The sequence below is a fragment of the Beauveria bassiana genome (assembly GCF_000280675.1).
Source record: "Beauveria bassiana ARSEF 2860 unplaced genomic scaffold BBA_S00014, whole genome shotgun sequence".
NCBI lineage: Eukaryota > Fungi > Ascomycota > Sordariomycetes > Hypocreales > Cordycipitaceae > Beauveria > Beauveria bassiana.
In genome coordinates this window covers 116,888-142,580 of record NW_007930849.1, presented here as the reverse complement: position 1 = coordinate 142,580, position 25,693 = coordinate 116,888, and the positions used below count along the sequence as shown (strand labels likewise).

Sequence of the window (25,693 nt, the reverse complement as noted above, 5' to 3'; positions counted from 1 at the left end):
GATGTTTGGGTCGCAGAACGAAAAAAAAGTCTACGTTGCGCTGTTTGTCTTTGCTTTTCTGCCGACTGCCCTCACCGACCATTTTGGCCTGCATAATAAAGTAGGGGACGGGTTGCCGGCGCTCAACATCTTTTTCTTTCAACCCACGTTGTGTTCCTTTTCCTCACATTTGTCCCTGCTGTGCTTCTAGTTTTGGAGCTTGGCTTGGTTGAGTAAATCAGGGTCGGCAATTTGGCAGTGTACCATGCCACCACTCGGTCAACCGGGGTGCTCTGTCAAGATAAGCCAGCTCAGCCATCGCTGTAAGCTGGGTAACCACTGCAGACGAACAGGTGAGCTGTAGCCTTTCTAAAGAGGGCTTCTGGTCAAGTCGCGAAGTCGCGCAACAGTGGGGTCTCCATTGCGTCGCCAGTTGCCCCGTCCAGTTCTATGGCTCCGGCGGAGAAATAGCCATTTGGGCTAAGAGCGGCCGGGTCACTCCATTTAGGTCCGCCCACTGTTTCGGCCAATAGGCCGAAGTAGCCGGCATTGTCTCCGGCGCGTCGTGCTCTTGAGAAGAGGCGCGCGGCGTGTGTCGGACCTTGATCAGTAGCCACTATGTTTGGAGTTCCCGACAGCGCGAGTTGTCATCTTGGCAGAGCATGTTCTCGTCGGTCTGAGGAACGCAGCGCGTTTAGATCATTGTGTGTCGTGATGGAGGCGCGCCATCACAACAGCAGTGCAGGGTAGGAACCCCCGGTCGAGAAAGGCCACGTCCACGCCTAGAAGGCAAAAGTAGAAACAGTGATGAATCGAACGGTATCTCTGTGCCTGTTATTGGAGTAGATTCGATGTTTCACATTCGTCGTTGGTCGCGTCTGTGTAAACGTTCGCGACGAAAAGGTCGACAAGGTGAACGGACTGTCGTCAGTATCATACACCAACTCAACACTAACAACATTGTCGATCTAGCTTCAGCCCTGCGCATCGACAAAGCACTGCAAAACAGATCCGTGTCCCATGATTTAGTTCACATGACAAAATTCCCTTTTGATGCGTCGATAGCCGCTTCTACCAGGAGTCCTTGTCTGTCCAGAACACCGAGTTCGCCCAGTGGGTCAGCGAAACGGCTCTGTGAAGCACGTGCCACTACGGTGTGATGTCCGAGGTACTTCTTAAGCCGAGCATCTTCCGCAAGCGGCCCATGTAAAGAGCCTACAGGGCAAGTCACTCGTCACTGGCCACTTGCAAACCATCTTGGCGCCGGCTTGGATCGGAAGCTAGGCCGGGGCACAGCAAACGCAAGCCGTTGTTTGCTGCAACACCTACAAGAAATCGTGAAGAGGAACACCGAGATTCTACGAGTGAGGGTGCTTCTGAAAATTCGGAAGACACTGTATCAATTGTCAGCAGCTCCCAGAATCTCCAATTTGCTCAGTCGAGGTGTGCTGGAAGTTGGAATGTCGTCCTAGAGTTGTTTGAGAGCCGAGAGAGCGTCGTCAACCACTAGAAAAGAGCTTCTCCACAAGTCCTGGGCCAATTGCTAGCCAGACAATTGTAAACCCGCATTTTGCCTGGGCCTGTCGCTAGTCTGACGTATTGCCCGCGGGCTTCTTTTTTGACCTTCTTTTCCTCTTGCACTTGCCTCTCCCCCGCCTCTTCCTGGTAGACAAAGCCACAGACCCCTGACCGCTCCAATTGCTCTCGCCAGCATTTCTGGCTCCTTCATCTCGCGCGTGCCGACAGCAATCCTCTCATCCTAGACGCAAGAAATCAACCATGTCGGCCCCAGCTCCCGTGGCGAGATGCGTCCAGCGCGGTGCTCGCTCCATCGGCGGCCGGCTGGGCACTAGCGGCGGCCGACCTATATGCCGCAGCATCACCACCACCGCCTCGGCGACAACGACGACGACGACGACAATGCCCTTCACAGCCTCCCGGACCCACTCTCTGACCGCGACGAAAAGAACGTCGAGGACCTCGGCAGCCTGCTCCTCGCTCGGTAGCGGCGCCGGCATCCGACGCTTCACAGCAGGCCGGGCGCTGCGCGAAGACGACAACGGCGCCTTTGACCCGAGCCGCATCGAGCGCGAATCCGACCAGGTCGACGTGTGCATTGTCGGCGCGGGACCGGCCGGCCTCTCGGCTGCCATCCGCCTCAAGCAGCTGGCCAATGAGGCCGGCAATGAGGACTTTCGCGTCATCGTGCTGGAAAAGGCCGGTGACGTGGGCGCGCACATTGTCTCGGGCGCCGTGATTCAACCCTCGGCCGTGGAAGAATTATTCCCGGACTGGCTCGATGAGGAGAACCCGGCGCGGTTCGAACACGCGACGCCCGCGGGCGCCGACAAGATGCGCTTCCTGACCAAGACGGCCGCCATCCCGCTGCCGGCGCCTCCGCAAATGAGCAACCACGGCAACTACATTGTCAGTCTCAATCAGTTCGTCAAGTGGCTCGGCGAGCGCGCCGAGGAGCTGGGCGTCGAGCTCTACCCGGGCTTCGCGGCCGCCGAGGTGCTTTACGAGCCCGACGGCTCCGTGCGCGGCGTCGCCACCAACGACCTCGGCCTCGGCCGCGATGGCCAGCCCAAGGACGCTTTTGAGCGCGGCATGGAGTTTCACGCCAAGGTCACCATGTTTGGCGAGGGCTGCCACGGCAGCCTCAGCAAGCAGGTCATCAACAAGTTTGATCTGCGCCACGACAGCCAGCACCAGACGTACGGCCTTGGCATCAAGGAGGTATGGGAGGTGGACCCGGCCAAGTTTGAAAAGGGCCTCGTCGTTCACTCGATGGGTTATCCGCTACCCAGCGACGTATACGGCGGCTCTTTCATGTACCACTTTGGCGACAACATGGTGACGCTCGGCCTCGTCGTCTCGCTCGACTACAAGAACCCGTGGCTGTCGCCATACCAAGAGTTCCAGAAGCTCAAGCTGCACCCGCTCTTCCGCAACGTGCTCGAGGGCGGCAAGTGCATCTCGTACGGCGCGCGCGCTCTTATCGAGGGCGGCTTCCAGTCTATCCCCAAGGTAGCCTTTCCTGGCGGTGCCCTCATCGGCGATTCGGCCGGCTTTGTCAACGTGCCCAAGGTCAAGGGCACGCACAACGCCATGAAATCGGGCATTCTGGCCGCGCAGGCTGCCTGGCGCGCGCTCGAACGTGAGGACCCGGGCACCGTCTTCCTCTACGACTACGAGGACTCGCTGCGCAAATCGAGCATTTGGAAGGAGCTCAAGGAGGTGCGCAACCTGCGTCCGTCCTTCCACAGCCCGCTCGGCCTCTTTGGCGGCCTGGCCTATTCGGGACTCGACACATTTCTATTCAAGGGCCGCGTGCCCTGGACCTTTAAGCACAAGCTGCCCGACCACGCCGCCACCAAGCCCGCCGATAAGTACAAGAAGATTGAGTACGAGAAGCCCGACGGCAAAATCACTTTCGACATCCTCACGAGCGTCTCCCGCACCGGCACCAACCACGAGGAGGACCAGCCCGTCCACCTGCAGGTCAAGGACTGGGACGCCCACACAAACGAGACGTATCCGGCGTACCAGGGCCTGGAGAATCGCTTCTGCCCGGCCGGCGTGTACGAATACGTAGAGGACGAGAGCAAACCCCACGGCGTGCGTTTCCAAATCAACGCTCAAAAGTAAGTTCTTCGCCGCGGGCTGACTTGTTTGGTTTTATGGAAGCAAGACGGGTAGCTAACATGACCTTTTTACAGCTGCATTCACTGCAAAACATGCGACATCAAGGCTCCTCATCAAGACATCAATTGGCAAGTGCCCCAAGGTGGCGAGGGCCCCAAGTATTACATGACGTAGAAGGAAACAAGAAAGGGAGCTCGCTCGTTACAACCGACGCTCTCAGGTGTGGCACGTGTTTCTTTGTCTGCCTCATTTGTTCATTTTGTACAAAAAAACGACGGCAAGGCTGGATGAGGCAGCCTGCACTTTGCATTTGCATTTTTTTTTTTCATTATTTTTTCCCGGTGTTTGATACCTTATTTTATACTTGTACCAGGCAAAGGTCTCATGTAGCGACAAACAATATCCATCAGGTAACAAGCACATGCACAAAAAGCTGTGACAAGAATACAAGCACAAAAACAACAAAACATTTCGTATTTGCATCAGCCTGCCGTTGTCAAAATCTGCTTCGTCACTCCTCTTCCACACGAGATGACCACATTTACTGACGATACTGACAAGAAACGGCCTCCAAAGTTTTCTCGCGGATCCCCGTCAAGGGATGATAAGGGAAGCAGGGAGGGGTTTTTCCATGCTGCGGTCGGTGACCCGTCCTCAGCCGACGTGGCTCACTGACATTCCATGCAGCACAAGGAATACAAACTGCGTTCCAAGCGTCTTACGATGTGATTTGAATACTGAAATCATGCTCAAATATTGCTGCACGCCAAATTTAGGACAGCCTTATCTGTTGCCTTTTTTTACCTGTGGATTTACACGGTGCAGCTCAGGCGGATGACGTCGCTTGAACAGTTGCCAAGCAGATCACTGCAGCGCTGGCAGGGTTTAGCCCGTCTGCAATCTCGCGCGCCGGGCGGGCACCGAGGTTGCGAATGAAAAGAATTGTTAGTGAGGTACTTGCAGAATTTTACTGGGGCTGGTGGATCAAGACATTTTGCAAGTCGCCTGTACTTGTGCAACCCTGGCGCAAATTTTTTTGCCTGCTACAGGCAAAGGCTGGCGATGCAAATTTCGCGTTCCAACGGCGGGAAAAAGACTCAAGAGAATTGTACAATAGGTAATAAACGCAGCGACAAAATCCATCGCGCATCTCGTATAGGCACCAAAATGGTGAGACGCGCAGATTCGCGTGAGGCAGTTATCCAACAGGTGATGCGACGTCTGGCGCGTCACCTTCGCGGTGGAGGTCTAGGGTACTTTGTGGATGAGCCAATCAAAGGCCACAGAGGGCTGGAGCCTGGTCGCGGTATCGTTGGAGGACAATCCATGACTCACAGACGCAAACGAGGGCGACGGGCCCTCCTTGCCTGCCCTTGGCTGGCGGAAGAGGGCCGGACTAACCAGGCGCAGCGGAGGTCAAATTTTTTCCTTTGCGGGCGGGCGCTGCGTGCGTAGTGCGAGCACTGGACTGCTACTTATAGCGTTGCGTCGCGAAAATCGCAGTGCAAACATTTGATTCCATGTTTTGCCACGGCTTTGTTGTTGTTGTCGCATGCTTTCTGTGCGAGCTGTCGTTGGTTTGAAATGTCTGAAAGATGATGCGGATGCGTAGAAAGGCCACCTGGCCTGAACGACGAAGGAAAACTTCTTTGCCCTCGGGTAGTCAGGGGCCTTAACTGTTTCAAAGACTGTATCCCGTCTCTTTGCATGTGCGAAGGAAGACGCTGACAAGGGTTTGCAGGGAGGAGGGGGCAATATCGGAGTGAGGCGAGTGGATATTCAGAGCTTGTCCCCTCCCACCTCCCTGTGGGGGAAAAAAAAAAAAAAAAAAAAAAGGGGGCGAATGGTGGCGCGAGCGACCCGAAGACAGAGTTACGCGGCCATTTCACGCCCCCACTATTTCCTTTTGGAATATGGCGTGCTCATCGGTGAATGGCTGGTTGGTTAGGCGGCAACCCGTGTCTCCCGTGTGGTGTGGGAGGTAAGTTTTCGTTGGCTTGTGAGAGAAGCCGCCCGAGATCAACTTGGGCGCCTGTCGAGTGGTTGGTTGTCTTTGGTCAGTTTGGTCGGAGGAGAAGCCATTCGTCACTATGGCACAACGGGATTTGAATTTTCCTAGCCGTATCGTGGGTGTCGTAGCCGTCGTCGTTGCTCGTCTCGTCGCGGTCCGTGTCGAGTTGGGTGAACTGGTGCTGACTGACTGAAAAGCTGCTGGCGGGGGTGGTTGGTAAGGTGATCATGGGTAAGGAAGAAGGAGAGAAAGGAAAGAAGAAAAAAGGTGTGAGAGGGTAATAATGCAGAGAGGCTGGGCAAAGTGGTCCCGGGTGCAAGTTGCTGGTGAGAGCCACTGAGAGGAAAGGGGAGATAAAAATCTGATTACCCATCAACGTAAATCACACGCATCACAATACGGGGGAAGGGGGCAAACGGGCCACAGGGGAGACAAGCGCCCGGACAGTGTGCGGAGGATGCTGCAGGTCGCTGCAGGCTGCTGCAGTTGGCTGGAAATTGCTGTTGCCCACTGTGAAGAAGCCAGCAGAGGCAGATTTTGAGCGCAAGCTTCCAATGTTGATAGCCAAGTATCCTCTCCGGCGGGCTGTTGCTGGGGTACCTCAGGGGTCTGCTAGTGTCGGACTGGGTTGGATGGTGGAAAAGAAAAGAGAAATTCACCAGGTTTGCGGCTCCTGATTGGCTCACGTGGCCGCCGGCCCCAAGCTAAGCTCAGGCCTGGCCCCCCAGAACTGCGCCAGAGGATGCGCCACAGATTTTCCTGTTGCCTGGGAGGCAATGGGAGCCCAGCGTTGGTGCCCACAGGCGAGGAATATAAGTACCCAGCCCTCCCCCAACTGCCTGTTCCGCCATTCTAGTGCGGAAGTCCCGATCTACGGCCCTACGTACCTTCCTCCTGCGTTTGGTCACCATTTCCTCACAAGTTTATCTCACTCGTCGTCTCCACTTTTCCTCTCTGGATAGCCTCGTCTGCTACCAACCTCATTCCCTTCTCATCATCATCGCATCTCTGCCACGCGACACCTACATCGTCTCTTCAACCACTTTCTCTACCTATTATACCCTGAAGCGACCTTGCCGGTGCCCGAGCGCAAATCAGCGAACCCTCATCTCCTTTAGAAAACGGACGCGACGCTCTCCCTCCGCGCGATCAGGCCAAAGAAACTGGAACACGTTCCTTTACGCCTTCGCACGCCTTTCCCTCTGCCTGCAATCGATCCTACCGACGAAGACTAGTTTGCGATATTCGCCATCGTCGATTCTGGGTCGTTGCACGCTTGTGTAGTCCAGATTAAACCAAGTTGTGCCTTTTGAACGTGATACCTGCGGGTTGTTGTGTTCGACTTTTTTCCATACACAACTTCGTTGCCACTGCCACCTTGACGACGCTGTTGACTACCTAGTCCACGTCTCGCAAGGACCATTTTATTTGCTCGAGCAGCAATTTTTGTAGGGGAGACATTCATTTGTTCATCTCCCGCGATTGGTACGCATCCCATCTTTGTTCCCCGCACGCGCCGCCACCAGCCGCTGTCCGTTTTCTCCCCTTGCTTTGCGCGCTTCGCTTGCTGACTTTTGCTTCAGTTGCGCTCAGCTTTCTTGCTCTTGAGCCTACAGACAGCTACTTGACTGCGCGCCATCATGGAGGGCATTCAAACCCACCCTTCCAACGCTGCCCAGGCCAAGGCCTTTACTGCGCCTGGCTCGCTTTCTTTTCCCGGCGCCTCCAACGAGCTCACTCCACCTGGCGGAAATGGTGACGCTTCTCAGCGGCCCAACCTCCCTGGTCAGCCTGTAGCAAATGGAAACGGGGTGACTCCCGCAACGCCTGCCGCTACCCCTGCCGCTACTCAGGGACCTAGCGGTATTACTCCTACTCTGCAGTATGTATACCCTGTGAACTCTAGTAGTGTTCGCTGAGGCTCACATCGCTCAAGGAACATTGTCGCCACGGTCAATCTCGATTGCCGCCTGGATCTAAAGACGATTGCTCTACATGCCAGAAATGCCGAGTATAACCCAAAGGTACTTTTTACCAGGCTTCATCTGCAATAATTTTCATATCTCATTGCGATGCTAACACGTGGAAAGCGTTTTGCGGCCGTTATCATGCGTATCCGTGAGCCCAAGACCACGGCGCTCATCTTCGCTTCCGGCAAGATGGTCGTCACTGGCGCCAAGTCTGAGGATGACTCCAAGCTCGCTTCTCGCAAGTACGCTCGTATCATCCAGAAACTCGGCTTCAACGCCAAGTTCACGGACTTCAAGATTCAAAACATTGTCGGCTCCTGCGACATCAAGTTTCCCATTCGTTTGGAGGGTCTTGCCTCGCGCCATCATAATTTCAGTTCTTATGAACCTGAGTTGTTCCCTGGTCTGATCTACCGCATGATCAAGCCCAAGATTGTGCTCCTGATTTTCGTCAGCGGCAAAATTGTCTTGACCGGTGCCAAAGTGCGAGAAGAAATCTACCAGGCCTTCGAGATGATTTACCCTGTGTTGCAAGATTTCCGCAAGGTCTAATAAGGACCAGTCGTGGAGGTTCGCGCCTATTTGGTGCTTTCCAAGATGCTACGTCTACGCTCTCAACTTGTATGACTACACTATTGGTCACGATCCCATGACTACCTCTTTTCCGGAACGGTGTTGTCGGTGCTAGCCAGGACACAGGCAAGCTCGACCATCCGTTTGTATCATTTTGATTTCACAGCATTGCATTGGCGTTGGTAAAGGACAGTCGGGGGTGGTTATTGATTTACTTTTTTCTTCTTTTCTTGCAACGGTCCTGTTTTAAGGCAAAAGCACAAAGATTTTTTTATCGCACGATTATACATAGATTGCTTGCGGACTTCTTGGCCAAGATCGTATCATGGCCTCGTCTCTGCTTTAATGCTTCTGAAGAGGAGAACAAAATTATTGCTTAAAGGAGAATCAGCGGAGCTTTTCTATAGCGGAGGTGGAGGCAGAAGACGAGAAAAACAATTCAAACCAACAGATGAAGATGTTCTTCAATCTGTGATGCCAAACTTTTCTGATTTAATACGCCATATATTGGCCCTCGGCGACGTCGGATCAAGACTGCGACTGGGCAAACACGTTGGCCGCGTTGCTTGAACAGACTTGCTGTGTTGCGTTTTGAGGCCTTGACCTATTTAATTGATTTCCTCAATCGCATATGCCTCGATGTGATGTCGCCGCGCACGCCCTTGATACATCCCCCGCTCTCTGAGCAGTGTCATTTCATGTAATCGTGATTGCATAACATGACAATTGGGTCATGATCCAGTCAAGGTGGATTCGGAAAACGTGGGGATATCGGGGCAAGGCTCGTCGGAATAGTTGGTCCATTTCGACAAAGCGGCGGGCTCACCGATCGCGGCCACTTGTGGTCGTGCAACTCTCCACTTCCACACCCTGCCGGCCGAGACGCTCCAATTTGCCAGGTCTATATATTATATTCGAAACGAAGTGAGGAACGGCAACACATGAACTGCTCTCTCATTGACCCTTTGACACTGCCAGCGCCTTTGCTTTAACCATGGATGGCTACAAAATCCCCAGATCCGTGCTCATTATCGGGTCCGGCGTGTTTGGCCTCAGCACCGCCTGGACCCTGACGCAGCGTCCCGAGTACGCCGACACGCGAATCACCGTGGTCGACGACGCTGGCGCATGCGGCGGCGAGTTCCCGCCGCTCGACTCGGCGAGCGTGGACTCGTCGCGCATCATCCGCGCCGACTACGCCGACCCGCACTACGCGGCGCTGGCGGCCGTCGCGCAGGCTGAATGGCGCAAGCAGGGCGATGACGACCTCGGCGGACAGGGTCGTTACACAGAGTCGGGTCTGCTGCTCACGGCGGACCGCCCGGCGGCGAGGAAGGAAGGCAAGCTGACGGGCATGGACTACACGAGGGAGAGCTGGCGCAACGTGGCACGCATCGCGCGCGAGGCCGGGCACCCGTCGGACAGAGTCCGGGTCTTGGAGAACGCGCAGGCCCTCAGCGAGCACCTGGGCACGCCGGGACGGCCCGGCGACTGGGGTTACCTGAACACGCTCTCGGGATGGGCGGATGCTGGAGAGGGCATGCGCTGGCAGTACAGACGTGTCAAGGCTACGGGGCGCGTCAACTTTGTTGATGCCAGAGTTGCCGAGCTCGTGACCGAAGGAAAGTGCGTTGTTGGCGCCAAGCTGGCGTCTGGTAACGTTTTGCGTGCGGATCTCATCTTTGTCGCTGCCGGTGCATGGACCGGCGCTCTGATTGACGTGCGCGGCCGCGTCGAGGCCACCGGCCACGTCCTCGGCTACATTGACATTACGCAGGAGGAGCTCAACACGCTCTCCAAGCAGCCCGTGGTGCTCAACCTCACCTCGGGCCTGTTCGTCATCCCGCCGCAGTCCAAGCTGCTCAAGGTGGCTCGCCACAGCTTCGGCTACCTCAACCCCGTCACCGTCTCCCGTGCGCTGCCACTGTCGCCCGCCGCGCCGCGTGCGCCGATCGTCACATCCCTGCCTATGACACTGCGCAGCGGCGGACCCGGACGACTGCCAGCCGAGGCAGACGCCGACCTGCGTCGCGCTTTCGCGGACCTCGTGCCGTTGCGCGGGCTCGAGGGCCGACCGTGGCGGGAGACGCGGCTGTGCTGGTACGCGGACACGCGCGACGGCGACTGGCTGGTTGACTACCACCCAGGCTGGGAGGGCCTATTTGTGGCGACGGGCGACAGCGGCCACGGCTACAAATTCCTGCCCGTGCTCGGCGACAAAATCGTCGACTGTATCGAGGGTCGTGGCGGCGCGTTGGCTAACAAGTGGAAGTGGAAACACGTGCCCGAGGGCGACGCTGTGGGACGCGAGACGGACGGCAGGTTCGAGGGGCTCATCACGGAGGACGGAAGTAGGGGTGGCTATCCGGGCATGATTCTCGAGGATGAGCTGGCAAAGAAGGAGGCGGCGAAGCTGTGAGATAACAATCGGCTGGCTGTGTTGCCTGCGTTTGCTAGGCCAAAGTCTACGGTTGGCGATTCGTATTGCTTTCGATTGATGTGCGGCGTGACGAGCTTGTGCAATCAAATGATAGATTGTAGATAATTGTAGATAGAATATAAAGAAGCTTACCCATACATCCCTGAATTTTATAGATTATGATCAAGCTGCAAGATTGTCATGAGCTGGAACGCTGTATGGTAGATTGGCGTGGTGGGGCTGAGGTGTGCACCTTGCGGCCGCTTGAGCTTGGTAGGAACTTTGCGATCTTGCACATTTACAACATCACATCTGTCAGCCACGACTAGAGCGCTGCACCGAAGAAGAGCGAGCGAAATAATTACAGCGCATGGTCGAATCAAGTCGAAAACGAATACGATAGCTACGCTGCCACGCGCCCTTCTGCCTTTGCCTAGGAGCATAGAAGCTCTTGCCATGTCTGGCAAAGGTTTCGCGGCCAGCAGCGGCGGCGGGGTCCCCAACGTAGACGCCAATACGCAAAAGTTGACCAAGCAGTCTGTTTTCGAAAAGCAAAAGGCCGAAGCCGAAGCAAAACGCCTGCGCGAGGCGGCCGAGACAAAAGCCGTGTACGAGGATTTCGTCAAGAGCTTCGACCGCGACGCCGACGACGACGGCGATAACCATGGTAGCCACCACAGCGCCCGTCGAGATGGCGGGTTTCACAACAGCCGAGGAGGCCCCCCTCGACATGGCCTTGGCGGGGGAGGCGGCTCGCGGCGGCACTTTGGCGCTTCGTCGTCGGGTCTCAAGAGCGGCCCCGGCAGCCTGGGGCCTGCGCCAAACGCCTTTGGCAAGAAGCGCTCCTTTCAGGACTTTAATAAGAGCTCCCCAGCGTCCCGCGATCGTAGCAGTATGGGGTTTGAGGACCCTCGCGGCGGGCCACAACAACAGCAGGCTAGCGCTTCCCTAAGCAAGGCGTTTGCGACGAGCGACGACGAGGACATGGGCGAGGCACAGGACAGAGAAGAGGAAAAGGCGGTGGCGCGGCCGACGCTGCGGCTGTCGAATGTGCCGCCGGGGACATCGCCAGCTACAATCAAGGCAATGCTGCCGTCGAACCTGGTGGTAGAGAACGTCAAGGTGCTGCCGCCGCCGGCGGCCACCGGCACGGAGCGTAAAAACTTGGTGGTGATCGTGACCATGTCGCCAGAGACGCCGGCGACGGACATGGATGCGGCTGTGAGCGCGCTGCAGAACAGATACATGGGCTACGGCTACTACTTGGCGCTGCACAGGCACCTGTCTTCGGCGGTGGCGAGCTCTGCAGTGCTGCCGAATTTGGGTTCCTCGAATACTTCACATCCGTTTGGCGCAAAACCCGTGGAACAGGCCGACGGGGGAAGCAAAAACACGCAGAAGCAGGGCTTCCACCGCGGATTCGCGCCCCCGACTTCCTACGGACCCAACTACGCGGCGGTCAACCGCGCAAACATCCTACATGTGCCTGTCAAGCCGCCGCAGGATGTGCGGACGATACAGCTCATCAACATGGTCATCGAAGGCGTGTTGGAGCACGGCCCTGAGTTTGAGGCGCTGCTCATGTCGCGGCCCGAGGTCCAGCGCGAGCAGAAGTGGGCGTGGCTCTGGGATGCACGCAGCGAGGGCGGCGTCTGGCTGCGCTGGAGGCTCTGGGAGGTGGTTACGGGCGCCCAGCCGCGCGGTCAACGGGGTAAATACGTGCCACTGTTTGACGGGGCGCATGCGTGGAAGTCGCCGGAGAAGCCGCTACCATTTGAGTATACAACGAAGCTGGACGAGTTTGTGTCGGACTCGGAATACAACTCGTCGGACGACGAGGACTTGGAAGACGAAGCCAACAATCGCGACGGCGAGGAAGGAGGTCGATCGTTCCTCAATCCGCTGGAAAAGGCCAAGTTGACGCATCTCTTGGCGCGGTTGCCAACTACAACGAGCAGGCTACGAAAGGGAGACATTGCTAGAATCACTGCATTCGCGATTATGCACGCTAGTCGTGGCGTGGATGAGGTGGTGGACATGATGCTTACGAACATCACGACACCCTTTTCGCTGGCTTCAGCGAATCCCGAACGGGAAAAGGCTTCTTCTGCCGCCGGCGGCAACGACGAAGGCCCGCCGGACCTGAGTGGTGCGAGCCTCATTGGGCTGTATGTCATCAACGATGTGCTGTCGTCGTCGTCGACGAGCGGGGTGCGGCACGCGTGGCGGTACCGGCAGCTCATCGAAGCGGCGCTGCGCTCGCGCGATACGTTTGCATGGCTGGGGCGCATGGCGGAGCGACAAGGCTGGGGGCGCCTGCGGGCAGACAAGTGGAAGCGCAGTGTCGGGATGGTGCTACACCTGTGGGAGGGGTGGTGCGCGTTCCCGGCGGCGAGCCAGGCCCTGTTTGTGGAGCGGTTCGAGAGTCCGCCGTCGCTGCAGCCAATGGAGGCGGAGTCGGCACAGGATGGCGGCGAGGGCGGCCAAGGCAAGGATGCAAGGTGGAAGCTACTAGAGGCAAAGTCGGAAGAGAAGGAAGAGGATGCGGATGCGCAGGGCGAGCCGATTGAGGAAGATGATGTGGAGGGTGAGCCTATTGAAGAAGATGATGTGGAGGGGGAACCCATTGAGGAGGATGATGTGGAGGGGGAACCGATCGATGAGAATGATATAGAGGGAGAGCCAATCGAGGAGGATACTGTGGCAGGCGAGCCCATGGACGAGGATATAGATGAGGCAGCGCCGGGGACGACGGGGCAAGCTAGCAGCAACGGTGGCGCGGCGCCGGAGCCGGAGCCCGCGAGAGCTGGGCCCGGGCAGCCACGGAGACGGATGCGGGCGGCGGACATGTTTGCCGACAGCGGCGACGATTCATAAAGGGAGTTTTATTTGCAAACCATTGGCTTGGCGTAATATATTGTCATTTAGTATGATTTTCTCGTGGTGTTGATGTGGGCAATGCCGAAAGTCGTCCTTTGCTTGCTGGCTGTGAAGCCATGCGGCGATGCTGACTGAATAGGAGACTCGGCTGATACATGAATAAGCTAGATACATCAATGACAATCCTGTAGTCGAGTACTCAAAGATTCCAGCCAGGGTTGTGACTGGCTGACTCGGTTTTATGCTTGGCAACAGCACCAGAGAATTGTGATGCGCGTAACGCGGTCGACGGCTGAACATACAAGGCGGGACTAATTGTCCGATTGAGCCATGTCCGGGTATCACGCCTTTGGATTTATCCCGTTTAAGCAGGTCGAAGAAGGATCTGAGGAGAGGACCAAGGAACTAGTAGAATTCCGATGGATTGCGAGCCGGGTATTGGGTTAATCGTTTGGCGGAGCGCAATCAATTGATACAGGTTACCAGTGCCAGTATCGTGTTGTGGTGTGGTGGTGTGAGCTTGGGCCAATAGAAACTTGCTCATCTGGGTCCAACCGCTGTGCCGATTTGTTGGCGGGTGGGCTTGTTGATGGTCCGGCGGGGGGGAAGAATGGCAAATCTAGCTGCTGAAGAAGAAAGGCGTCATGGTGAGAAAGAGATGCGTTTGAGGGCAACATTAAACATGTTTGCGCAAGCGAATTGGAGCGTTGTCTGGTTTGTGAATGTCTCGGGAATTGGCGCGCAAATGGTGCCTCGTCTGTGTGTCGAGGTGACGGATGCAAGGCACCCCTGTGGTCAGCTATCACGAAACATGGGGCGAACCCGGGTAGCCTTTTTTTTTAAATCCTTTTTCGTTTTTCTCTTTTTGCGTTGGCAAGTTGAAAAGAATGATTCATCAGACGCAGAGCGAATGACAGCTTGATGATTTGTTTCGGGGCCTACTTGGCGCATAAACGCATGTGTAACAGACAATACAAAGGATTTTGCAGTAAGTTGTCGCTGACAGAAGAATCAAGGAAATAAAACAGGACGTCGGATCCCCGCAAATTTTGGCAATAGACTGGTTTCTTTAGGCTGGCCGTTTCAGCAGGATTCCCATGAAACATGACAAGCCGGTGGGCATGGTGATGATGGCCGTTGGAGTGGCTGATATCGAACGAACGGCTGTCCGAGCGGACTGACCATGACGTTTCTATAAAAGGGAGAAAAAAAAAAAGAAGGGCGATAAAGCTGCATCTGATGCGCAACGTGTGTATGAACTATTGTTGCATGCAGACATGCCCACCAAGGCACATACCAAGCCACCGACAAACGAGCCTCGCTTGGACCCTGCGCATGCACGCCCAGACTGACCGGTTCAGTGGGCTTTAGCGGGCTCGTCTCTTGCCTTTGAGCGGGTTTTAGTGGACAAAACCCCCTCGCAGCACGTGGGGCAGTGCTATCGCTAACTTTTCGGCCCTGTAGATTAGGTAGTTAGGCTCAATAGGTAGCTCCAGTCTCCAGTCGAACTGTCGAGGGCCAAGTCCGCTGCCGTCTTTCCCCCGCGGCTGTCCGGATCCAATCCTAGGTACGTACCATGTACCTCTTTTCAACCATCACAACCTCGACATTCGCTTCTTTTTCTCTCTCCATCTATTTCACCCCAACCCTACCTCTAGCCAAGTTCGATCGCTCTTGAAGCTGCCAGCCTGTTCCTCGTTCACCCGCCAGCCTCACACTGCTCTCGTCAGCCACGCGCCCGCCAACCTAGCACCACTCCTCCACATCTTAACGGAGGCAGACCATCTGCAAGAAAAACCCAGCCCACGATTCGGCCGCGACAATCTGACCAGCCGCCGGCTGCTCCAAAATCATCTCGCAACGAGGTTAAACCCAGACGACCGCTCTTGGATGAGTCGCCTATCCGACGCGGCGACGACACACCTCATCCGAAAGGGGTCACACCGCTGACACTTCCGTCTTTATTTGAGCTGCAACACAAGGACCCCGCCAAATCACTTTACGTCCTGCTCGTCGGCCTCGCCACGCCCGGCTCTTATCGCCCACCATGCCGCTCATCAATGGGCAAAAGATGGCCTGGTATGTATGATTTGACGAGACGGTGTCCAGTCCAACCGTTTGCCTCGTCTCGTGATACCTGTCCAACTTGCTAACCCCTCTTAGTGAGCCTTGCATTCGCGGCCATCGCTCAACAAAGTGTAACCACGCCAATGACCGACTCATGGTTCCAGTCCGGAAACCTGGTCGTCCACTCAGCTCATGCCCTCACCCCGCCTCGCGGCCCTGCTCTTGCGCCGCCGTTACGGCCGCCATTCCCAAGAAGCAGACTTGCCGCTGCGGTCCCCCTTCTTCCTCACAGCCTGCCGCTCCCGAGACGATTAAGAAGGAGCCAGAGTCGAATGGCTCATCATTACCAACAAGCCCCACGAGGTCTACACCAACCGCGCCTTTTAGAGTTCAGAAGCCGTCGTCGAAGAGCGCTACCCGTAAACAGTCTGTTGATGTCGCCGGGCTCGAAAGGATGGATGTCAACCAGATCAATATCATACAAGGCTTTGACCCTTCTCAGCAAGCACCAGTAAACGGGACAAACGGAGTGAATGGACATGCGACTATGAATGGGATGGGACCGTACGCCGCCATGGGCATGCCCATGGGAGCCCCCCCCTTTACCATGTCCGGCATGTATCCTATGATGCAGCAGCCCATGGCGCAGCCTTTTACCCCGCAAGTCAATGGCTCGACGAATGGGCACAGCGAAACGCCTAACGGTAGCACGGAGCCTACCTCGGGCGGCTGCTGTAGTGGAAAGCAGACACCGCAAATATCCTCTGTTGAAAAGAAAGACGGCCGAAGGAAAGACGCCCAGAAGGACAGCGAGCCTCAAGCTTCAGGAAGCTGCTGCTCGTCAAAGACCAACGGCACCAATACTCCAGCGCTAACGCCCACCGAATCTACCAACGGACACTTGAACGGAAACGCCATGCCCATGTTCCAGCCGCCCATGAATATGGCCAACGGCATGTATCCATTCTTCGCCACGCCAAACATATTCACATACCCTCCTCAATACGGCTCCTACATGCAGCCTCTTCAACCAAAGCAATGGAGACAGGCCATGAGTAACATGAACATGGCTCCCCACCTACAGCAAGCGTACATGTTTGGTGGCCAACCGGCTGCACCCTACCAACAGGCCGGACCGTCAGACGCAACATGGACGTCTCACCAGTGCAGCTGCGGCGACTCTTGCCAGTGTGTCGGATGTGCTGCGCACCCGTACAACGATGCTACTCAGAGTTACGTTCGCTCTGCCTGGAATGCCATGATGCAGGACTCACAGTCTGCACAAAACGGACACGGCCACACCAACGGCACGCATTCGCCACCAAATGGCGCACACGCAATCACCAATGGGCAGCTTCCGCATACTAACGGTATCACCGCGATGACCTCAGGAAGTAAGACGGATGGCGCCATCTCGCCAACGGCCCCCCAAACTCCGTCGGATGCCACGTCTGGGCTGGCAGAGGAGCAGGCTCTGTCAGCCAACGACTTTTTCTTCGTCAGCTACCCATTTAATGACGGATGCGAAGGCGAAATGTCAAGCTGTCAGTGTGGTGATGACTGCCAGTGCATAGGCTGCGCTATCCACAACAACCCCAGCCCCGAGCTAGGAAATTGAAACACGACATGAATATGGGTTATACGAAGCTTTGCTATTCACGCGCCGATACCCCCACAAAGATGGCACCCGACTGTGGAAGCTACATGGCTTATAAGCGTTTTAGAGATGTATATACACACGCGACCATGAAACTTGAAGAAACGATTCCGCTCAAGCTCGCCAGAGTTGACATTCGGAAAAACGTGTCCCGTTATTTGCGCATGAACCAAATCATTTCGTCGTCCATGTCTGGATCTAACGCAATGCCCAACTGCGTGATCTTGCCATCATCCAGTGTAAACTCAGCTTTGACGGCTGTCAGGTCCTGGCCGCCCCACGCCTGGCTCTCGGCCATGCGCAGCGTAAACAGCCTCTGGTCGGCGACGTGATTGAAGATGCCCGTGAAGCCAAAGGAGCGCTCCGAGGCGTCGACGAAAAGCCTACCATCCTTGATTTCGAGAATGAGCTGGTGGTAGCCCGGATGCTCGTACGTGCCGGCGTACGTCTTCAGAGGTGTCGTCAGAGGCTGCGGCACTGCCGCTTCATTTTCCTGGGCCTTTACTTTGTCGTCCTCTTCTTTGTCGTCTCTTTCTTCCTTTTTACCCTTCTGATCCCTCGCAACAGATTCGAGAACGTCTCTCGTCAGCCTCGCCTCGCATCGCTCCGGATCATCGTCCTCTTCGCTTTTCGCTTCCCACGTATCCACCAGCGCCTCCCAATCCGTGCGCTCCGCCGCGGGCACGCCCAGCACCTCGTCGACCAGCTCGTGCACGAGGACGGCCGCAGCCGCATGCCCACCCTCGCCGCTGTTCGCTGCGACGACGATGCCAAACTCGTGCGCCGGCAGGAACAGGTGCTTGGACGCGAAGCCCGTGACGCCGCCGCCGTGCTGCACGCGCTGGTGCCCGCGGTAGTAGTCAACCTCGAGCCCCGCGCCGTACAGGGCCGGCGATGAGTGCGGTTCGAGCTCCGCGCCGTCAGGATCGACAATAGTGCGGCCGCGCAGCAGCCCCGCATACACCTCTTCGGTGACGGGCGCCTGCCGGTGCAGCAGGGCGCGCACCCAGAGAATGTAGTCGCTCACAGACGTGATGATGGACCCCGCACCGTCGGCCTCGGGGCACTCGACCATGGGGACAGGCGCGTGGTGCGACGGCTCGTCGCCGCCGCGCACCCAGGTGTAGCCCGAGGCGAGTCGCGCAGACAGGCCTTTGGCGCGCGCGCGGGAGGGCTGTAGGCTGGAGGAGCGCATGCCGAGGGGACCGAAGAAGTGCTGCTCGAGAAAGGTGGAAAATGGAAGCTTGGTGGAGTGCTGCACAAGGTGGGTGCAGACGGTGTACATCATGTTGTTGTACATGTACTTGGTGCGGAGGGGCGCGCTCACGGGCAGGTGGCGCAGGTTGCGAGTGACGGACAGGGAGGTGTCGGGGGTTTGGGAGACGGTGCCGAGATACGACCAGTCATGGCTGTGGTGTGGCATTAGCATATATGATTATGGGACTGTACTCTAAGATATCACGGTCATGGTGAGCTGCATGTGCTCAAGCTACTCTGAAAGCAAAGACACAAACGTACGTGGGCATACCCGTCCGATGCGACACAATGTCGTCCAGTGTCACCGCCCTCGTCAGCTCTTCGGTCGGCAGAATAAAGTCCCCCGGCAGAAGCTCCGACACAACGGCGTCCCACCGCACGCCCGGGTGGCGGCGGCCATCGGCGTCCTCGACGAGCAGCGCGACCGCCGCGGCCGTCATGCTCTTGGACGCCGAGGCCACATCGAACAAGGTATCGGGTGTACAGGGTATGGGAGGGTCTAGTTGCGCTAGGCCAAAGGCGCACGTCTCGGTGCGAGAGCGGTGCGTGACGGCGATGGCGAGGCCGGGGACGCGGTACTTTGTAAGGAGGGCCTCGGCACGGGCGTGGAAGGAGGAGGAGAGGAGGAGGTCCATGACGATGGGGTAGAGAAGGTGCAAAAAAGAAGATGAGACAAAAGAGAGAAGAAACAGAAATTCAGGATTGAGAATATTTATATCCTGGCTCCATGTATTGTTGTGAGATGAAGATGATTGGCAGGAGGAAAGCATTGTGTCGTCGCGCTAGTTGACCGAAACGAAAACGGGCTATCGTGGGGTCCGTTGCTGACGAGGCTCGGCCAGTGACTCATAGATCGCATGCAATTTTTGGCTTCATCAGGAAAGAAAATAGATATATGGTGAATAATTTTCTATCGTGGGCATGATGTATTTTGCTGGCTTGGAAGGGGTTACCTAGGTAGCAGATGGCAGTGGTCGGGTGCTGTTTAAAAGGATCTGCGACCAAGACTGAAGAGCAATGGAGTTGAAGGCACGGCGTATTCCCAAGTCAGACTTTAGCACGGGGCTAGGTGGAGGTAGGTTGAAAGATGAGCATGTATCATGATCACAGTCGAAACGGTGAGCTTTCGAAGCAAGGGTATGAGAAAAGGAAGGTCTCTGATCTGTGGTGCTGCACTGGCAAACTGATCGTGTAAGTTGGGTCATTTTAGGCCTCCAATACCTCCACAGCTTACTTGAAAAAGGTGCACATTTCATAAATGGGCAAATTTGAGGACTCTTCAATAAACAGTCGCAAGCTTTGCGGAGGGGGTAAATAGAAATGTAAAGTAATAGCAGACCACAGCCGTTGTGTTTGTTTGTATCTCAGACGGGTGACATTGGTGATGAAGTAAACGTCTCCCATAAACGTCAACCACCGCAAGCCACAATTATTGATGACGCATAAAAATTGCTTGATCCATATCTAGTCTTCGCTTCTATTTGAAATGTAAATGGATTTCCCAGTTCCCGTTATATGCAAATCGATTCTTCTGGTTGCGATGCGTACTGTTAGTTGCAGTGGGGCGGAGCTCCATGCAGCCAAAAACGCCCGATACTCGCAGAGCAACCTTGTCCAACACATTCATTTACAACACGCCATCTGCCGCCAGCTACCGCAAATACTCTTTGCCACTTCACCGTACGAGAAGGGTAGAATCAACAACAAACACGCGCATGTCACAATGTCTGGGGTCTACGATGAGCGCCCCCGCGCCGCCCGTCAAACAGACGAGTCGCGTCGACATCGCGACAAGCGGTCCCGCTCACCAGAGCGCAAGCAAAGGCGGCGGTTGTCAGATGTCGAGCCCCAGGGAAAAGGTACGAGAGAGCATGGTTCAGAAGAAAATCCATCATCACAGCGACTGCGCTCGCCGCACAGACACCATACGCATCGCCGACGCAGAGAGCGTGACTCGCCGGCGGTGCCGCCCGCGACGCTACCGTTTGATGCGCGGCCGCTGACCAAGAGTGACCTGCGCCGGTTTGAGCCCCTGCTGGCGCATTATTTGGACCTTCAGAAGCAGAAATACATCGAGGACATGGACGACCGCGAGATCAGGGGCCGCTGGAAAAGCTTCGTTGGCAAGTGGAACAGGGGCGAGCTGGCCGAGGGCTGGTACGACCCGGACATGTTTCAGAGAATCGTGGCATCGCATCAAGAAGAGGAGGCGGAGAACCAGGCTCGTGATGAGCCACCGAGGCAGAATAGACGAGATTCATCGGCGGAAGGGCATCGACAAGGCGCTGCTCACGCCGACGACCAGGACGACTCTGACTACGGCCCGGCGCTGCCCTCGTCGTCGTCGGCCCGTGCCAGTCGACGCGTGGGCGTGACCATTCCCTCCATTGACGACCTCGCGCTGCGAGACGAGCGACGCGCCGAAGACCGCTCCGCCGCCATCGCCGACCTGCGCGCCGAGCGGCGCGCCGAGCGCACGCTGGAAAAGGAGCGTCTGGAGGAGCTTGCGCCGCGCGCAGAGCCCGGCACGCGGGAGCGACGACTCGAAAAGAAGCGCGCTCTCGGCGACAAGATGCGTGGGTTCCGCGAGGGCAGCCCCGGCGGGTCCATGGCGGCTGCGACGGACAGCGAGCTGATGGGCGGCGGCGGCGGGCGGGACGGAGACTCGCTAGCAGAGTTGAAGCAGCAAAAGGCAGAGGCGCAGCAGCGCAAGTCGGAGCGCGAGATGCGGCGCGAGGAGCTGCAGAGGGCGAAGCAGGCAGAGATGGAGGAGCGGAGGCGCAGGTACGAGGAGAGGGAGAAGGGGACGATGAGTATGCTTCAGGAGCTGGCGAGGCAGCGGTTCGGAGCCGGGAGCTGAGCATAACGAGCAGTGTACGTTGGGGTATCTAATGTGTATGCATTTTCTACGCGGCGTGTAAAACCACATCGCAAGCAATCAAAATGTACCCAACTAGTTGGGTTTCGGCGTCGTCGCTCCGCGAGGAACTGCAGGTTGAATCGATGGGTATCTACGGTTCTCGGAATATTCTCGTCACAGCTTTATCTATCATTTTGCATGAAAATCATAGCTGGGGATGAATGCGATGTCGCCTCGCGTATGCATTGGACGGTGGTGGACACATGCAACCACTATGCTCCACCAATGCCACTAAGAATCAAGACGTCAAGTTGGGCGCTGGTGAAAAAAAAAAAAGTTTGACAATTCTTCAATACTTTGCGACACGGCTAAATGATTACGAGAAAACATCTTGTCAAGCGCATATAACCATATCTTCTAAAGAACCAGAGTAGGCATATACGCACTCAACCGGCAGCGAAAGTACCAATTTGCGGCAATAAATAGACCTCTTCACCAAGGGCCGCTTCAACTTGTCTATCGGTTTTCATTTGCGCAAATTGTTCCGGTGTCCATCTATTATACAAGCAGACTAGGCTGGTTACATTCAAGGCGTGTTTCTCCTTTTATGGTGTCTTGCGCCGGGTTTCGAGCTTTTCGCTGTGACATCACACGTCACAATCTGCGCCGCACGCAGGGCTGAGACTGGCATTTTATCGCCATCGAGAGGAGATTGGCCGTGCTCACCGAGGCCTTGAGGGACTGAGCATTTACTGCCTCGAAGAATTGGAAAAGGGTGATTACAGGTCACAAAAATGGACAATCACGACGACAATGACGACTATGGCGTGGCGGGCTTCATGGAGGAGCCCGACGACTATTACCCGCCGACACCTCCACCGACGCAGCAAGTATTCACGATGAAGAGCGGCAAGGACATCACGCTGCACCTGGTGGGCGCGAGCCCAACAGAGGCGCACCACCTGTGGAACGGGGCCAAGATCGTGTCCGACTATCTCGAGGCGCAGCCGTCGCGTGTCCGGGGCCGGACGGTGCTGGAGCTGGGCGCCGCGTCTGGCCTGCCGTCCCTAGTGGCCGGCCTCCTGGGCGCGTCGCGGGTGGTCATGACGGACTTTCCGGACCCGGAAATAGTCGCCAACATGCAGAAAAACATTGACCTGTGCGACGAGACGGCTGAGCCGCGGGGTTCCATCGCGAACGTCGTCGACGCGGCGGGCTTTGTCTGGGGCGGCGACGTGGCGCCGCTGCTGGCGAAGCTAGGCGGCGACGAGGGCGCGGAGAGGCGGTTCGACGTGCTGATCCTGGCGGACCTACTGTTCCGGCACAATGAGCACGGGATGTTGGTCAAGACGATCAAAGAGGCCATGGGGACGACGGCGGATAGCGTGGCATACGTCTTTTTCACCTCCTACCGGCCGTGGAAGCGTGATCTGGACATGAAGTTTTTCGACGTGGCGCGCGAGGCTGGGCTGGAGGTGGTGCGGGTGGAGGAGAGGATGCTGGACAAGCCGCTGTTTGAGAATGATCCGGGTGATTTGGATGTGCAAAAGACGGTCAATGGGTTCGAGGTGCGGTGGCCGAGGAAGGCGTAGCGGGACAGCTGGGCTAGCTTGTGGATAGCTAGGATAAGTTGGGTGTGTGCGCACGGGAAATTTGAGAGACGTACCCGGACCAAGGGATGAGGAGAGAAGTGGAATTGGATATACGGTAGTATTAGACTCGATGAATGAATGATTAGACTGGTGATGGTTGGTACAAGCTACGGTAGAATCGTCGCGGCATGCTACCACCGATTGTCGAAAGATTGAATAAAAAGTAACCTCCTTTTGTCATGGCGTTGGTTCAACAAGCGACAATTGGCCGGCCGACACAAACAAGACAATGAACCGGATCGACGGCAGGCATTGATAAGGGCAAGACATGTCGCGCAATCATGCCAGGGCGGCGCTCCGATTCGGCAAGGCGGGTCAAACCCCGCGGCAAGCCGGAGGCGGGGCGGGGATGCAGTTGCGAGTAACGTATCATCGGCCGCGGCGGGGTGGTGGTCTGGAGGCAAATGCGAATTACCTGATTAGTGCGGTCGAGTGTGTTGAGGATGGCCTGATCTGGGGATGGTGATGGGGAGGATGGAGCCTGGGGGATGAGGGGAGATGCAATTGAAGGTGCGGCTCTTTTGACAAGGTTGCAATGGGGCAATGGGACAGGTTGGATTCATCAGTGCTTGTATTTGTTCGAGGCAGGAGCGAAAGGCGTGTGTGTGTTACAGTCGGTTCATGTTAAGCGAACCGACGGGTAATTTGCCCGAGCAATAACGTGGTCATGACAGGGGTTCTTTGGTGTGTCTTGTGCTCTGTCGTGCTCTGTCGTGCCCTGTCGTGCCCTGTCGTGCCTGTCAACAACTTGTCTACCTACGCGGGAGAGGGGTGTTTTCTGACATGCCCTCTGACAGATTTTCGTAGATAAAATATTATTAAGGCATGTTGCCATGGATTCGGGCTTCTCAGATAGGATGTCAGAAATTTTTGGAATATGCTAAAAAATGCGATTTCCTTGCAACATGCCTAAAAAATATGCCAGATAGGAAAACATGTCAGAGGCCATGTCAGAAAACACCCCCCTCCCGCGTAGGTAGGCCTGTTCGTTCGCGCTATAGGGCCCATTCTTTTTTCCACAGCACCCATCTGATAAACCCGAGCTGCCAATAGGACGGCTGTTACGTACACATGCTACGTGAGAACTTGGACCTGCCACTATTGGCTTTCCTTCTGGATCCTGGTTTGCTTTCCCTGGCATTCAGCCGTCATAGTTTGGTTTGATTGGTACATACTTTGTACAGAAGATAGTCATGCCAGCCAGCCAGTAAAAACAGCGAGCGGACAAGACCGCGGCGCAGGCACCGCGCATCGTGTAATAAAGGAACCAGTCTACCCCACCCTCTGAGGCGTTCAAAACGTTGCAATTACCCCGCCATATCCACGCACTATTCGCCCTCACTAACTAAAGCATAGATATTCAAGAAAGTTGCTTGGTTGTCGCCAGGATTCCCCCGCATGCCCAGAATTTATATCCCACATCACGCTGCTTCCCCGGGCTTGGCCTTCTACTCCCCTCTCCATTCTTGTGTATAATTACGTCCTTGTTCGTCCCATCTCTTCTCGAATTTCTGCATCATTATATTCAATATATCCCCACACACCAACCGCCAACCGACACCCGCCGCAATGCCCGCCCAAAAAACCAAATCTTACCTCGCCGACCTCGAGCGCGACGGCTTCGTCGTCGTCAAGTCCATCGTTTCCCCCGAAAAGCTGCAGAGCCTCCGCGATGCCGCCACCAAGGTCGAGGCCTTGGCCCGCAAGGGCGAGTGGCCGCACATCCGCACCGTCGGCAAGCAGTTCCCGCCGTGGCAGTGGGAGCCCGAAAAGGGCATTTGGGGCGTCCAACACATGATGAACCCGGAGCTTCCCGGCCACGAAATCTTTACCGAGCTCTACTTTTCCGACGAGGTGCTCGACATTGTCAAAGAGCTGCTCCAGTGCGACGACGACGACCTCGTCATGGAGCTCTTCAACATGCTCGTCCGCCCCGACGGCGACTTTGAGCTGCGCTGGCACCGCGACGACATTTCCGCCGACGCCACCCCCGAGGAGGAGATGGAGCGCCTCGGCCGGCCGGGCTTCCACGCGCAGTACAACTTTGCCCTCTACGAGGATGAGAGCCTCGTGCTCGTGCCGGGCTCCCACGCCCGCGCCCGCACCGATGTCGAGCGCGCCGCGGGGCCCTTTGAGCCCGTTCTGCCCGATCAGCTCATCGTCAAGCTCGAGGCCGGCGACATTGCCTTTTACAACAACAACATCCTCCATCGCGGCGTCTACGACGCCAAAAAGGACCGCATCACCCTGCACGGCTCCGTCGGCCACGCCGGCGGCAGCAAGCTCCGCGCACGCAACGTCCTCCAGCACGGCATCGGCAAGTGGGTGGACAAGGTTGACTTTTCCAAGCTTAAGCCTGCCGAGCGCGAGCGCGCCGAGGCTATGCGTGCGCGTCTCGTCAAGCTGGGCTCTGAAGCTGGCGATGTCGGCTACTCTCTTCAGGGTTAAAGAATGATGTAACAAAAAAAAAAAACCCCCCAAGAAACAATCGCTGGGAAGAAATCTAATGTTTTTGTACATGACCTGTTAGTTTGCGCTGTGTGGGCATTTTATATAATGAGAGACGAGATTTTGCGAATTAGCCAAGCAGTTGCATGGTCTAATAGAGTGTTTACAACACAACGGATATGTTTTCCGTTTTTTTAACATGACAAAACTTGCTCTACAATTTTGTGAATAATCGGCATCTTCACTAGCTTGACATGCCCTTGTCTCACCGG

At 56.2% G+C, this 25,693-nt stretch overlaps 9 protein-coding genes across 9 annotated transcripts; 8 read left to right on the top strand and 1 right to left on the bottom strand.

The window, feature by feature from the left end:
- Positions 1-1,758: 1,758 nt before the first annotated feature.
- On the top strand, positions 1,759-3,801 carry BBA_05385 (electron transfer flavoprotein-ubiquinone oxidoreductase; the record flags this gene model as incomplete). Its single annotated transcript, XM_008600482.1, has 2 exons — positions 1,759-3,626; positions 3,702-3,801. 2 exons carry the CDS (start codon positions 1,759-1,761, stop codon positions 3,799-3,801), a joined length of 1,968 nt encoding a protein of 655 aa, XP_008598704.1.
- Positions 3,802-7,278: 3,477 nt separating this feature from the next.
- On the top strand, positions 7,279-8,160 carry BBA_05384 (transcription factor TFIID; the record flags this gene model as incomplete). The annotated part of the gene is made up of 3 exons (XM_008600481.1): positions 7,279-7,520; positions 7,575-7,662; positions 7,729-8,160. The coding sequence occupies 3 exons, from the start codon at positions 7,279-7,281 to the stop codon at positions 8,158-8,160; spliced, it is 762 nt and encodes a 253-aa protein (XP_008598703.1).
- Positions 8,161-9,175: 1,015 nt separating this feature from the next.
- On the top strand, positions 9,176-10,600 carry BBA_05383 (FAD dependent oxidoreductase; the record flags this gene model as incomplete). The annotated part of the gene is made up of 1 exon (XM_008600480.1): positions 9,176-10,600. The coding sequence occupies one exon, from the start codon at positions 9,176-9,178 to the stop codon at positions 10,598-10,600; it is 1,425 nt and encodes a 474-aa protein (XP_008598702.1).
- Positions 10,601-11,056: 456 nt separating this feature from the next.
- BBA_05382 (coatamer subunit protein) lies at positions 11,057-13,477 on the top strand (the record flags this gene model as incomplete). Its single annotated transcript, XM_008600479.1, has 1 exon — positions 11,057-13,477. The coding sequence occupies one exon, from the start codon at positions 11,057-11,059 to the stop codon at positions 13,475-13,477; it is 2,421 nt and encodes an 806-aa protein (XP_008598701.1).
- A 2,050-nt stretch (positions 13,478-15,527) lies between these two features.
- BBA_05381 (copper fist DNA binding domain-containing protein) lies at positions 15,528-17,165 on the top strand (the record flags this gene model as incomplete). Its single annotated transcript, XM_008600478.1, has 3 exons — positions 15,528-15,559; positions 15,644-17,091; positions 17,122-17,165. 3 exons carry the CDS (start codon positions 15,528-15,530, stop codon positions 17,163-17,165), a joined length of 1,524 nt encoding a protein of 507 aa, XP_008598700.1.
- A 193-nt stretch (positions 17,166-17,358) lies between these two features.
- Positions 17,359-19,096, bottom strand: BBA_05380 (beta-lactamase family protein; the record flags this gene model as incomplete). The annotated part of the gene is made up of 2 exons (XM_008600477.1): positions 17,359-18,613; positions 18,723-19,096. The coding sequence occupies 2 exons, from the start codon at positions 19,094-19,096 to the stop codon at positions 17,359-17,361; spliced, it is 1,629 nt and encodes a 542-aa protein (XP_008598699.1).
- Positions 19,097-20,184: 1,088 nt separating this feature from the next.
- BBA_05379 (RNA helicase HEL117) lies at positions 20,185-21,321 on the top strand (the record flags this gene model as incomplete). The annotated part of the gene is made up of 1 exon (XM_008600476.1): positions 20,185-21,321. One exon carries the CDS (start codon positions 20,185-20,187, stop codon positions 21,319-21,321), a length of 1,137 nt encoding a protein of 378 aa, XP_008598698.1.
- A 794-nt stretch (positions 21,322-22,115) lies between these two features.
- On the top strand, positions 22,116-22,913 carry BBA_05378 (nicotinamide N-methyltransferase; the record flags this gene model as incomplete). Its single annotated transcript, XM_008600475.1, has 1 exon — positions 22,116-22,913. One exon carries the CDS (start codon positions 22,116-22,118, stop codon positions 22,911-22,913), a length of 798 nt encoding a protein of 265 aa, XP_008598697.1.
- A 1,629-nt stretch (positions 22,914-24,542) lies between these two features.
- On the top strand, positions 24,543-25,421 carry BBA_05377 (phytanoyl-CoA dioxygenase; the record flags this gene model as incomplete). The annotated part of the gene is made up of 1 exon (XM_008600474.1): positions 24,543-25,421. One exon carries the CDS (start codon positions 24,543-24,545, stop codon positions 25,419-25,421), a length of 879 nt encoding a protein of 292 aa, XP_008598696.1.
- Between the last annotated feature and the right edge of the window lie 272 nt (positions 25,422-25,693).